This window comes from Prunus persica, chromosome G5 (genome assembly GCF_000346465.2).
Source record: "Prunus persica cultivar Lovell chromosome G5, Prunus_persica_NCBIv2, whole genome shotgun sequence".
NCBI lineage: Eukaryota > Viridiplantae > Streptophyta > Magnoliopsida > Rosales > Rosaceae > Prunus > Prunus persica.
Window position 1 is genome coordinate 18,134,119 of NC_034013.1, and position 14,175 is coordinate 18,148,293.

At 35.9% G+C, this 14,175-nt stretch overlaps 1 protein-coding gene across 1 annotated transcript; it reads left to right on the forward strand.

The window, feature by feature from the left end:
• Window positions 1,000-9,594, forward strand: LOC18777401 (probable cyclic nucleotide-gated ion channel 20, chloroplastic). Its single transcript, XM_007210289.2, has 13 exons — window positions 1,000-1,277; window positions 1,725-2,250; window positions 3,234-3,425; window positions 3,957-4,055; window positions 4,665-4,802; window positions 5,368-5,616; window positions 6,153-6,416; window positions 7,086-7,231; window positions 7,744-7,821; window positions 7,953-8,082; window positions 8,324-8,570; window positions 8,756-8,915; window positions 9,288-9,594. Exons 2-13 carry the CDS (start codon window positions 1,741-1,743, stop codon window positions 9,418-9,420), a joined length of 2,346 nt encoding a protein of 781 aa, XP_007210351.1. The 5' UTR covers window positions 1,000-1,277; window positions 1,725-1,740; the 3' UTR covers window positions 9,421-9,594.

A 14,175-nucleotide genomic window follows, 5' to 3' on the forward strand; every position in this document is an offset into this window, starting at 1 on the left:
TATATATATAATCAGAAAGTTGAAGAGGAAGAAGGAGGTGTACCAAAAAGAAAGAGAGTTGTTAAAGGAGGCTAATGAGATAGCGATTATTAAAATATCTCATTGAAGTATTCCAAGAGAAGAGATTATATATCTCATCATTCTCTTATTAACATTAATGTTGACAATCTGCGTCGGTAAGTAGAAAGTATAAACAGCCCGCAAAAATCTCCTGTTCCACCTGCACCATAGAATATTAGAAAGTAGGGGCCAAGACTTTTCTTTTTCTTTCTTCTTCTTCATTTTTTCCTAATTAACATTTAATCTTGTAATTAAGTCAGAGGTAGTCTGGTGGTGGGGTGGTAATTAATAATAATATGGATCAAGGACAGAAGAAAGGCTAGTGATGTTTGATAAATTGGGTTAAAGGAACAAACTTTGGCCCAAATCAAGATGGGTTTAATAAGTGTCCAATGCAGCCCACCAAGTGTCTCTGCTGGACACCCACCCACCAACGATATGCTTAAATTTGGATTCCATTTAAGCATTGATTAGTAGTAATGATTTCCATTTTCAGTTTCAAGTTTCAATGTACTGAGTCATAATTTGCGAATCAAGTGTTAATCTTTGAAACAATTCATACCATTAATTTACCATAGGCTTAACTTAAGTTAAAAAATAATTAAGTGTTTGAGTTGGAATTTGATTTCATAGTTTGGCAATTGGCAATTGGCAAGCTTGCTCTGTTTTAGTGCCTTCCGATTCGCTCAGCGTATTCTTCAAAGAATCAAAGCCATTAGCTAGCCATGGAGTTTGAGGTCAGTCAGCTCCTACCTAGGTCAAAAACCTACAAGAGACACAGACCACAGAGCAAAACAAAGAAAAGTAAACAAGGAGGAAGGAGGGATAGCATACTATTAATAGAGTAATTACTTGCATACGTTTGATTTGAAAGGTTTGTTTGTCTTCTTATCTGGTACCACCTCCCCAAGCAAAGCCTACGTTGCCTTTCCAATTTTTTTATTTTCATCGAAGCTTCCTTTATTTTACCAGTCTAGTAACTTATTCTTCCATTCCATCCACAACTAGTTTCCTCTCTCTCTCTCTCTCTCTCTCTCTCTACCTTCTTAATCCTTGTGCTCAGTCAACGCTTTTAGTCTTCGCCGACCTCTCTCTTCTCTCGCTCCCCCGTGATGAGAAAGAAAGAATGTGTCTTTTTAAGTTTGTTAATTCGTACGTAAGATCCTCCAGTTTCAGGTTCAACCACTTATTAAACTTTGCTTCTCCTTGGGGTTCAGGTAATTTAACGGCTACCTCTCTCTCTTTTCTTTTCTTCCCATTACATTCAGCTCCAATAATGCATGCTGCTTTTTTTTATTTTTTTATTTTTTCTTTTGTTTCTAGTTATAGTCAGCATGAATGATCCTTTTAAACATGTGTATGTTTTCGCTTAAATTTTTCTTTTATATATGCGTGCCTGAGACTGTGCCTAGCTCAAACTCAAAGTTTGCAGTACTGCAAATTTATGCCTTGAAACTAGCAGCAAAAAGGAAAAATAGTAATTTAATTTGCAAGTGATATAGTGTTATGTTCTTCGCCACACATTTAAGCTTTGTTCCCTGCTGCAAGCGTTGTTTTTTTTCTTTTCTTGGAGCTGATTTAATGAAGTTTCAACCTTTTGAACTAAAATTAAACTAGCATCAATGCTCGTGTATTGCAATTCATATTATCTTCGCCTTTTTTAGGTCCAATCTGTGAGAAATGGCTGGTTATGAAAGAGATGAGGTACCCATGCTATCGGACACTCACCCACAATTATCAGATGAAAATGTGCACTTACAATTTGAGACATTTATGTCACGAACCAGAAGTGCATCAGTTTCCATTCCTATGGACTCTATGGACTCGTCATTTGAAAGGGAGGCTAGCCTTGTAAGCCATACTGGTCCCTTGAGGAGTCGAACAAAAACTCCATTCCTCCCTATGAGTGGTCCATTATATAACCGCAGGCCTGATAACATTTTCCGGCTAACTCAAGCTGTACCAGGGCAAGAAGAAGCAGTCAAACCTGCAGGAGAAAAGTTTCCTTCTACTAATGTGACAAACCAGAATGAAGGGACAGATGACAACTATGCTGGAAAAAATGAACACTTACTGAGATCTGGGCAATTGGGGATGTGCAATGATCCTTACTGCACAACTTGCCCAACATACAATCTCAAGGCTGCTCAACCACAACACTCAAAGGCTTCGGGTATATTTGATCCCAAGGTGTTTTTCTTTCTTTACTCAGAGGGCTTTTTATTTTATATTTTTACATTGTTGCTGCCTTTTATGATATGCTCTGCATGATGACCACTTAAAATAACTGCTCTACCAAAAATATTTATAGTTTTGCATCTAATCCCGTCAAATGATTAGGAGCTTGCCTGTCTCAGGCTTCTCATTTGTTAGATGCCACTAAATCCCATCACCTTTACTTATTCTTTGGTATGTTACTGTAAAATTTTGAGGAAGTAATGTTAGCAACAAATTAGAATTTTGCATTTCTTCCCCTTTGCTTCATGGTAAAAGCGTATTAGTAGATTGGACTACTTGATAAATTGACGAAGGGCAAGTGAACATGGTGAATCAATAGTGGCCAAGAGAATGGATACAATGTCTGTACCCCTAGTGGTTTCCCTCTCTTGGAGAATGGTTCGTTCAGATTCCTACAGAGCTGGGATGATATTGTTTATAGACAAATGACAGTGATCCTAGAGGAGTATTTGTGTATGATTGCAGCGTTATGGTAACGGTGGTGGCATACGTTGTTAAACCCATGGGGAAAAATCATCCCTGAACGCTAACAAGGAAAGTGTCCACCAAAGGTATCCAGGCATTGTGGGACAACGCTAAGGGTCCCTATCGGCTCCAGGATTGGAAACACTTGGCTCCTAATACAAACTCAACTCATCCCTGTATGCAAAAGCAATATTTTCCCTCAAGCTGCATTATATATCCCGTTTCTTCTCCCCATAATCACTTAAAGTTAAAATCACTAAAAGTGATTTTCTAGAGAAGCATGTGGGAGGTGCTTCTTACCAGAAGTGATTCTGGCCTATCCAGAATCACTCCCAAACGAGCCATATTGCTTGAGATATAACAACAAAATTTACATGTCCATTTTCTTATCTATTTTATTTTCTGGAATGATGGTATACAAGCACTCCAAGAATCTTATGCACGTTTCTTTTATTGTCAACTGTTTGCAGTTCCATAATGCTCTCTATGGGGATGCCAAAGGCTGGGCGAGGAGATTTTTCTCTTTTCTGCGTCTATATATTCCTGGAGTTATGAACCCTCATGCTAAAGTGGTGCAACAGTGGAACAAGTTTTTTGTCATTTCATGCTTAGTAGCAATTTTTGTAGATCCATTGTTTTTCTTCGTGCTGTCTGTTCGAAAGGTATTGTTTGTTTCTGCCCTGTCATTTCATGAATTCTAAATTCAATTTATTCACTGTTTTCTTGGCGGCATTTTGGGATTGTTTTCCATATCCTACTAAGTTCAGTATGCATGTACCATATGACTTCTTTGATGTTAAGGAATTGGCGATATGTTTTTATTCTGAAGGGTTTCTATCAGTTTTTGAAAGTATCTTTCCTTTTATCTTTATCCTGTACAAGATGAAAGAAAGGATTTCCCTGAAAGGAACATAAGCTTAACATGTAATTGTTAGACAACCGCTATACTTTAACAACTTAAGCTGTTAGGTCAACAATGTATGTGAAGCTAACACCCCACCACAGGCCCAGCATCTTCCTACCCATGGAGAGGAAAAAACAGTAACTGAGAAACAAGTGTTTTTGGTCTCTAAATTTTACAAATTTTCTTTATCTATTTGTAATGATGCCTTTCTGAGGAGAAGACAGTAACTGAGAAACAAGTTTCTTTGGTTCATTTCTTTTCAACTTGATTTCCCTGTCTTTGGATGCAGGATAATAAATGCATAGTTCTTGATTGGCCCATGACGACAACACTTGTGGTTTTTAGAAGCATGACTGATTTTATATACTTGATGCACATACTCCTTCAGGTAAAGATTTCCTTTCCTCTCATCCATTTGAAACTCATTTTGGTTCACTATCCTTGGTTTTCTTCTTTAGTTCTGAGTTCTGTGAATAATTTTCATATACGATGCATTTCCTTACCATCCTTTGATGATGTCTTAAAGCTCCTTTTTTATTTTTTTATTCTAAGATGGTGAACAGCTTTTGATGCATCAGTTGTCCAGTAATAACTCTGTGCTCAGTAGATCAGGGATAATCTGGGCACTAGTCATAGGGTAGTCTCACTGGCTGTTTGGAGCCATAACCAAGATCTCCCACCAATGTCCTTAACGAAAGAAGTACACAAATGCCGTGAGAATAAATTCTGTTTCAAAAACTAGATTATTGATTTGTTACGTTCTTCAGATTTCTTAATGTACTTTTCATTATTTCTATAATTGAAATTCGTCCTATATTGAATGTCATAAAAGTACCATGTTTTATTTAATTTGATGGCATGCTATTTGACAAGGAATATAAATACAAGAAACTAAATGTTATGTGATGAGATAACTTGATCAGTTTAGAGTCTTGACAGATAAATTAATTATTTGTTCTCTCTCTCTCTCTCTCTCTCTCTCTCTCTCTCTCTGCAGTTTAGATTGGCTTATGTGGCTCCTGAGTCTAGGGTGGTTGGTGCTGGCGAGTTGGTTGACCATCCAAAGAAAATTGCTCGGAATTACCTTCAAGGATATTTTCTAATTGACTTCTTTGTTGTATTACCGCTTCCTCAGGTAAACATCTCTCTCTCTCTCTCTCTCTCTCTATAAGATCAGTACATTTGTGGTTTTCCTTCGCTTTATTGATAATCTTCATCCATTTTGTACTATTAACTACTTCAAGCAACTTGTTCATGTTATAATTTTACATGATAGGTAGAATATCAACAAGTGTGTCTCTAATTTTAGACACCTTATAAAAATTAGTGTTTAGCACGGAATTTCCAAAAGCCAAATAAGATATTTTGCAAAAGAAGATAGAAAAATGTAGTTAAGAGATGCATTTTGCAATTCTGATATGCTAACGAGTGCTTGAAAGCTATTGCTTTTTGCCATGGAAGAATACTGCTTTTCAGTGGTTATGCTGTATAATCAGATGACTTCATCCGCTTTAGCAATATAACAAATAAAAAAATTAGCAGAACATACACGAAGGCACAATTGACGCTCTCCCTCTACCCTAAATTACTTGTATCTGTCAATTTCTCTATTTATGCTCTCATGACATTGTAACTTGTTCTATCTGATGTTAGCACTTCTTTTTTCCCTTCTGATTAGTTTATCTTTAAATTGTTTGCAGATCATAATTTTGTTAGTTCTACGAAAAAACTTGGGATTATCTGGAGCAAACTATGCAAAAAATTTGTTACGTGCTGCAGTTCTTCTTCAGTGCATTCCCAGGTTGTGTAGGTGTCTACCCCTGCTTGCTGGTCAGTCTCCAAGTGGCTTCATATTTGAGTCCGCATGGGCAAACTTCATAATAAATCTTCTCACATTTGTGTTGTCTGGCCATGTTGTTGGGTCGTGCTGGTACCTCTTCGGGTTACAGGTGGGTGGGGCAATTTTATTCTTAAACATACTCCTCGAAGTTTCTAATGATAGACATTTTTATGCTCTTTGTGTCTAAAAGTTCCCTAAAACTTTACACTTACATCTTGTATGTCCACACATGATTTTTTTCTTAAACTAACATACAATCTCTTCTCACCTTTTGTTGAACAAGGAATGCAGGCATAGTGAAATATCTGCTATATTGTTTCCCCATGCATTATTATGCCCAAGAAAATGGAAAAAATTCCATCATTCTCTATTTGCTTAAAGTTGTAATTATGATTCAATTTTAACATGATAGTTCATTTCTAAAATGAAATCATAACCATATTTAATAGAGAATTATCAGTCCGATCTTGGAATTCGCTATGTTTGTGGTGGTGGTTCAAGTATATGAAAGGATTTAGGATGTGTCTTTTCATGGTATTTTGGTTCTGTCTTGGTTTGATTCGGAAACAAATGAAAATTTATTGGATATGGGAGTGAAAGGATGCTTTTCAACCATTCACTTACTTCCCCTCTTTCTTGTCCCAGAGGGTTAATCAATGTTTTCGAGATGTCTGTCATGACTCTGGAATTCGTGGGTGCATGAGCTTCATAGATTGTGGGCATGGAAATGAGATTGAAGGTTCTAAAGTGGAAGATCCAGTACGTGATAGCTGGAAAAACTATACGAATGCTAATGCTTGTTTAGATAAAGATGGTTTTGATTACGGAATCTACAGCCAAGCTGTCAATCTTACAACAGAAAATAGCATAATCACGAGATATGTATACGCACTGTTTTGGGGATTCCAGGTATTGCTTTTACTTATACCTTCTTTGGCCAGTATCATCTCAAATAACGATATTATTTCTTATTGTATACTCATTTAAGTTAGCGATTGACTATCATTGCCCCCCTAAAAGCTTAACGAGTAGGATGTTCAATACTCGTTTAAGTTGACCGTCCATCAGAAGTTGGTGTTAGACTGCCAATGTACCTGAAGCAAGGCTTTAAATCATGTAATGAATAGCAGATTGCTGTGACCAAAAGGTTAACATGTGCAAGCAATTATCAAACTGAATATTGATGAAGCTTGAAATTTCCGAACTTGTTAAGAGTCAAAATTGAAAAACGAACCCAAATAAAACCCTTCTCTGTATTGCCCTTCTCTGTATTGTCCCACCTAGTTGAAAGCCAAATTCAGTTAGTTTTGAATCTTTTTATTCTGGAATGAAATCTCAAATTGACGGCATCAGTGTCTTCTAGTTCTTCTTTCCCTTTGAGAAGTTATTGTTTAACTAAATGATATTTTCAAGAAAAAAACTTACATTCCATTATTTCCTGGCCTAAGAGTTGTTTTGGTATTGTCTCATTACGAAAATTATTTTAAGTGAATGTAATTGTCTAGTCAATTCTGTAGTGCATATTATAATATGATCATAATCTTTTACTGACAAAAAAAACCTTGTGACATTATGAAGCAAATCAGTACTCTGGCTGGAAATCAAACTCCAAGTTATTTTGTTTGGGAAGTCCTTTTTACAATGGCTATTATTGGCCTAGGTCTCTTGCTTTTTGCTCTTCTCATTGGAAATATGCAGAACTTTCTGCAGGCTCTTGGTCGGAGGTACAACTTTTATCCCAGGATTTATTCTTCTCAGATATTCCTACTTTCAAAGTCACTTGGTTGGAACATATTATATTGTACGTATAGAACATAGGTTAGTGGAATTATGATTATAATTTAATCACCTTTCAACATGGTATAGTCTATATACATAAAAACTGTACATTATTGGTTTTTCATTCTTTTCTTATAAATTCTTCCTGGGTTCAGAATTTTCCAATGGGATGATATGTTAGAGTAATACTCTCTCCTGTTTTTTTTTTCTGAAATTCTAAGTTGAAAGTTTTGTGTACTAATTGAACTATTGAATACCGTGAGTGTTCACTTGTCAACTGCAACCATGATGTATTTCATTCTTGTGAATAAGTCTCAAAGAAATAGAGTAATAGAAATTGCCAGTTAGCTTTCTTTCTGAAATATGATGTGTGCCATGTAAAAGACAGACAGTTTCTTCTTTCCTAGTTAAATTCTGCTTTGCTTTAAGAAAAGGAAATCTCTGTTTCTCTTTACAGAAGGTTAGAAATGTCTCTGAGACGTCGTGACGTTGAGCAGTGGATGAGACATAGACGCTTGCCAGGGGAACTTAGAAGGTATATATGGTGTTATTATCCATTGTGTGAGAAATAAATTAACGCCCTATAAAATAAATTATCCACTCTTAAATCGAATATCCTGTGATGTTAATATTGATTATTAAAGCCTCATGAATGGAGTTCTGTAGGCGAGTACGACAAGCTGAAAGGTACAATTGGGCCGCAACCAGAGGGGTAAATGAAGAAATCCTTTTGGAAAACTTGCCTGAAGACCTTCAGACAGATATAAGACGCCATCTCTTCAAGTTTATTAAGAAAGTGAGCATCTTAGTATCTCAGAACAATAATATATCTAGATTTTTGGGAACTATGTTAATAGATCCAGAAACTTATAATGATTCAAAATGTCGGTTTTGCTGTTTTCTTTTTCAAGTTGCACTCTGAAGTGAAGCATTTTTGGCCTGAATGATGGTTTTTTCTTTCTACTACAATGATTATTCGATATAAGGTTCACAGTTATCAACTTGGCATTAACTCATAATGTCCAATTACTCTCTAGGTACGAATTTTTTCCCTGATGGATGAACCCATCTTGGATTCCATTTGTGGAAGACTAAGACAAAAGATATACATCAAAGGAAGCAAAGTTTTGTACCATGGTGGTCTAATTGAGAAAATGGTTTTTATCGTGCGTGGAAAAATGGAGAGCATTGGAGAAGATGGGATTACAGTTTCCTTATCTGAAGGGGATGTTTGTGGTGAGGAACTTCTCACATGGTGCCTTGAGCATTCTTCAGCGAACAGAGGTATTAGTGTGATTTCTAATGGCCTGTTTATAATCAAGGTCCAGTGACAGTGCCTGTTGACTCAGTCAGGCTACGTGTTTAAAAAAAATAATAAGTCCCAGTTCCCTTCTGGAAAAGATCTTACTAGGTCTCAGTGCATGATGTCAAAAGACAACATCAATTTATCAATGTGGTTTCTGTTGCAGACGGTAAGATCAGGATTCCTGGACAGCGATTGCTTAGCAACAGGATGGTGAGATGCTTAACAAACGTCGAAGCATTTTCACTCCGAGCTGCAGACATTGAAGAAGTCACCAGTCTTTTCTCCAGATTTTTGCGAAAACCACGTGTTCAAGGAGCCATAAGGTATGCGTGATTGAAGATGGTATTTAATAGCACTGCTACGTGACTTTCTTATATTTACAGTTTATTGCAGCAGGTATAGCTTTCTGTTTTTCCTGTTTGGACAAGTAAAATCCTCGCTTGGTTAGATAACCAAGAGTTTGTCAGTTTCAACTTTTTGCATGTGCCACATAATAATGTATTATCTCTAGGCTAGTTTTGCCTTATTTTGGAGTATGAGGATTTGCTATTGCTAGGCTAGTTGTGAAAAGATTGGGTTATATTTGGAGTGCAGATTTATTATTAAAATTGGTGGAAGGTAGGAAACTATGAATTTCGTTTATGCATTAATATTGGAGGAGATAACATAATTGTTGGTTTTATTGTTTATGTTAGATATGAATCACCTTACTGGAGAGGGCTTGCAGCAAGACGCATTCAAGTAGCATGGAGATACAGGAGAAAACGCCTAAGTCGAGCAGACACCTCTCAATCCCAATCCAATCATATTCATAACCATGCATTATAATTATATAAGTCAGTTAAGTCAGTCACCTTAATTTTGTTTCTGTAAAGATGAAGGAAGTCCATGTATGTATAATGTATGTATATGTGTGGTGTGGTGTGGTGTAGGATCAATCAATACAGCTTTCAGCTCATTGAATCAAATCCCATTTAATTGAAGGATATTCAGTTTCTTGAATTGAAACCCCACCAAATACCAAATAGCAAATAGCAAATACCAATCATGCAGATGCAGGCAAAGTCAATATTGTCCCTGATGATACTTTTGTAATCTAAATCTAGTAGGGCACTATCTATCTTACACTGTTCTTTCTTGGATTGGTTTTGAGGTATGTTGTCGTATGTGAATATATTTGCCATTTGGTTGGTTGGGGCCCGAAGCGAAGCATGTTGCAGCTCAGGAGGAGGACGATGATATTTTGGTTTTGCTGCCACGCACGTAGCCACGGTCTATTTCTTCCATTTTGGGCCCTTTCCAGAATGAATGAATTAAAGGCAGGGAGGGAGGGAGGGAAATGAAGCGAAGTTTGTAGGTTCACCTGGTCTGGTCAGGTCAGGTCTGATAAATCAAGTGTCATTGCATTGGATCTAATAAATTAAGTGAACAGTGCCAGTGACTACTAGTGATATATGAATATATTTACTGCATGTGTATAGTGTATAGTGTATCGACTGTAGAGAAGAGAAGAGAAGAGAAGAGAGACTACTTAGCTTAGCTATGGGCTATGGCCATCTGCCAAAATAAATGTAGAAACAATTACGTCGTCGACAGCAGTGGTAAAGGTCGCAACTTACGGCTTTAAATTCAATAAAGCAACAAGTCATATTCATATTGTCTTGTCTGGACCATATAATTAAAAACACACGGTCTCTACGACCTGCCTGCCTAATTCTCAGCCTTGGCAATGGCATCGGCATGCATGCATTCTAGTTAGGTTTACATGGACACGAACGGGTTTAAAGTTCACCAAGTTTCAGATTTTGTAATAAATAGTCTCATCATATTGATACTTTTATTTGCGAAGTTACAGTTGGTCGACTTTGTTTATACAATTTCGAATTTATTTATTTATATATATATATATGTTTTCTTAGTTGCGTAAGTATGGTGTTAACATTTAATAATGAATTAGCTAGATGGTCCATCCATTGTCATGATATTGCACAAGGACGTACGACTTATTGTGCATTAATGCATGGTTGCCTTTACAAGCAAGGAAAATGGGTGATGATGAGATGATGAGATTAGTCTAAGTCAGTGATTAGTGTTGTGGAAACCTCCATTGCACTTTGAATTTGTCTCTCGGTTGGGTGGTTCTAGTCTTCTTCTACACAAGACATGCCAGAGCCACTCAGCCACTCAGCCATTCTTCTTCGTCCAACTCGATCTAATATGCATATTGAATAATCTCCTTAAATAGCTCTTGAAAAAACTGATGCAGCTACACTAACCTTCCCTACCACACTAACCTTCCACAATTTAATAGCAATGACTTGCTGCAACAGATCCTTTATTACTTGTAATAAAATCTTCATTAACCATACTCGCTTTGGTTGGTCCATGTCATTCCAAGTGGCCTGTTTGTTAAAACGACGTGATCATAATCACCACAAATTAACAATCACACTTTCCTTTAAGAAACTAAACGATTAGTTATTTGGATATATATATCTTTGTTTAAAACACTGGACTTAATTAATAACAAAGTTGAGCTTATTACTATTAGGCCTAACTCAATCTTGATTAGTTAGTCCATCGACAGTTTTTCGGGTGTGTGTGTGTGTGTCTCAAACATAAGTAGCTAGCTAGGGTTTCATTGACTTCTGTGGTTTCTATATACAGATGAATATATAGTGATCAACGTACAGCAATGGTATTATTAGTATTGAGGAGCTTTTGTTTTCCAAAAGTAATAATTTAGAATGGTGTATGACCGTTATAAATATAAATAGCTTTGGATTGGAATTAAATAAATACTTTAGTTGTAGTAGCATTTGCTCCAGAAGATTTGGGAACTATTTGGTTGAGAGTGGGAAGACACAGGCAGAACTTAGCTACTGTATTAATTGGTATTGTTCGCGAGAAGGAAGACAAGACAGTCATCATCATCATCAATCTGCTAGCTGCTTAATATATGTATTGTACACGCAGAGACAGAGTCAGTATGTAATAAAGTTGGAGAGATAATTGCAATACACAGATTAATGATTCGAGGGCACAGGCACAAATGATCGATATAATATATGGGTGGAGGAGTGGACACAGTAATTATTATTTTTTGGTTCAAAGGCTCAAAGCTAGCTAACTGCTGGGCTGCACTTCAAATTCAATGCATGCTTTGCTACATTATTACCTACCAATTATCTCAGTATATGTACTCGTACCGCAATCACCCATTCAATCTCTTATTCTTTAATTCCTTTGCTCCTTGTTCTTTTTTAACTTTCTTCATTTTGAGAAGAAGTTGGCCGCTTATTCTTCAATCTCTCGATCACACCGTCTATCCCCAACTCTCTGGCACAGAAAGAGAAAGGGAGAGAGTGAGTTTTGATTGATTTTCAAATTCGCTGCTTTGATCTCTATAATTATTTACAATCCTCTCATTGAAGCCTGTGAAAATCTGGAACACATGACTATTTATGTTAAGAATCAGTAAATAAAATGTATGTAACGGCAATATTTGGCACTGAACCTGATCAATATCATAGGCAAATTAATCCTGATCCAAGTTATTACACAAGATTTCAATATACTCTAATTCAAATATTTATTAAATTTTACAATATCTTTGTATTTTCAAGAAAATTAGTCTTACATAAGCCAACGGTGTTGCCCACATGCTTGCTAAGTTTGGTTTAGAAAATGAGATGACCTATTTTGTTTGGTTTGAGGTGCCTCTTGAATTTATTCAGGACATTATATTAAATAATGTTATGAGTCGGAGTCAGGTTATTTTTCTCCGGTGTAATTTTTCAAGATTTCAATAAAACTTTCCTCCTATTGTCAAGGTTCTCTCAGAAACAGGAATGAATATCCCGTCAATGCCTTTTACTAATCATTAGTTGATCAGAATCAATCCACTTTAAAATTTTAAAAAAAAATTATACATATTTCCACACTGGGAAATACCGGGGTTATATGGTTAAATTTTGGGAGAAATAGCAAGGATTGAACTTTAATTTGTTCTGCTTTATAATTTTGATGAATATGTTTGGATTGGACTTTAGTCAAGGGGTTGCATTGTAAATGCGAAAATGACAAATTATGTTTATGGACTTTTATCAGTTTCATTATTTTATTTATCTCCTCTTCTACTTGTTAGCGGTGTAAGAGGATTTTTTTTAAAATAAATAAATAAATCTTTTCCAGCAAATTATGTTTTGTCTCAAGCAAACTTACCCAACAAAGGTTCTGTCGTCAAAGAGATTAACCTCTGGCGGCAAAAACAATCGCCAGAGTGGGTTTTCTATGTGACGAATGTTTTGCCATGTAAGCTTCAATCTGTCCCGGCGAAGTACCAGTTGTCGAGAAAGTAATTTTCCGGCGCGAATTAGCCAACTAAATTTTCGTTAAGATAGACCTATCCTGACGAAAATGCGATAAAAATATTTAAACGGGAAAAGTATTCTTACAACCAAAAAATAATAATGCGTGTTAGAAAAGCTCAAAATGAATATCCATAAACACCTTTTAATATACCTTTAAGATATAAAGGGTTTAATACCTAGAGAATTGTCATGTGCCTAATGGAATATCATTCAATAAGCTAAAGAGTTAGAATAAATATAAGCTTAATTTGTTTGGGTTGAGCATGCATTCTGTTCGTTATTTAATTATATTTTTTATATGATAGATGTGATCAATTAAGCTAATTAAATTGACCAACTGAATTAAATCTCCATAGGTGTAATTGATCGACTAAATCCCCTTCTTTAATCAGTGAAGCATATTCCATTGTTGTGAGTCGTGACCTTATAATTAAAACAACCAACTAGGCTTTTAGTTTTATAAGATTAGTGTTACTTGATGTCAATTGGTTGCTACTAGCTCTAGCTATCTAGCTTTACCTTATAGCTCAGTACTTAATCCATGATATCATGATATGCTTATTCCTAGTAAGGACACCTAAAATTCCATGGAACTATATTTATTATTTAGCGTGCTACATATAGGCATAGGTACAGATCAGTACCTTTTTCTTTCAAGAAACCTCGGTTAGACAAGAGAAAATGTTATTAACCACTTGTAGCTAATGGACGTATATACGCATCGTCTTGCCGCCTATTTTGCACCAGAATATTATTGAGTTGTAATATTGTTTCATTTTGACATTTTCTAGGTAAAAGTTGAAAACTTATTAAGAAGCTAATTTGCAAATTGAATCAATCAAAAGTTTGCATTTATGTAGCTGATACTTTGAGTAATATTGTAGCTGCGGGATGGTGGAGTTTAACAAAGAAACAAACAATGAAATAGGAACAATCAAGTCAGATGCTACAGGCTTTTATTTAATAATAATGAAGTCAGTAAGGCCTTAGTTGGTGCCATCAAAATTAGAATAGAATGAAGACAAATCTAGGAGTTTATCAAAAGAAAATAGCAAAATCAGAGGCTTATAATTAGACCTGGAGATCAGAATGGTACATCAAAGTCAAAAATAAGTCCTTCCCTTTTAAACTTTTCCAATATTTGTTGATTTTAAATAACGTTACAAAAACAAAGCTTTGACTTGACTAAACTTTGAGCAGGCGAGATGAA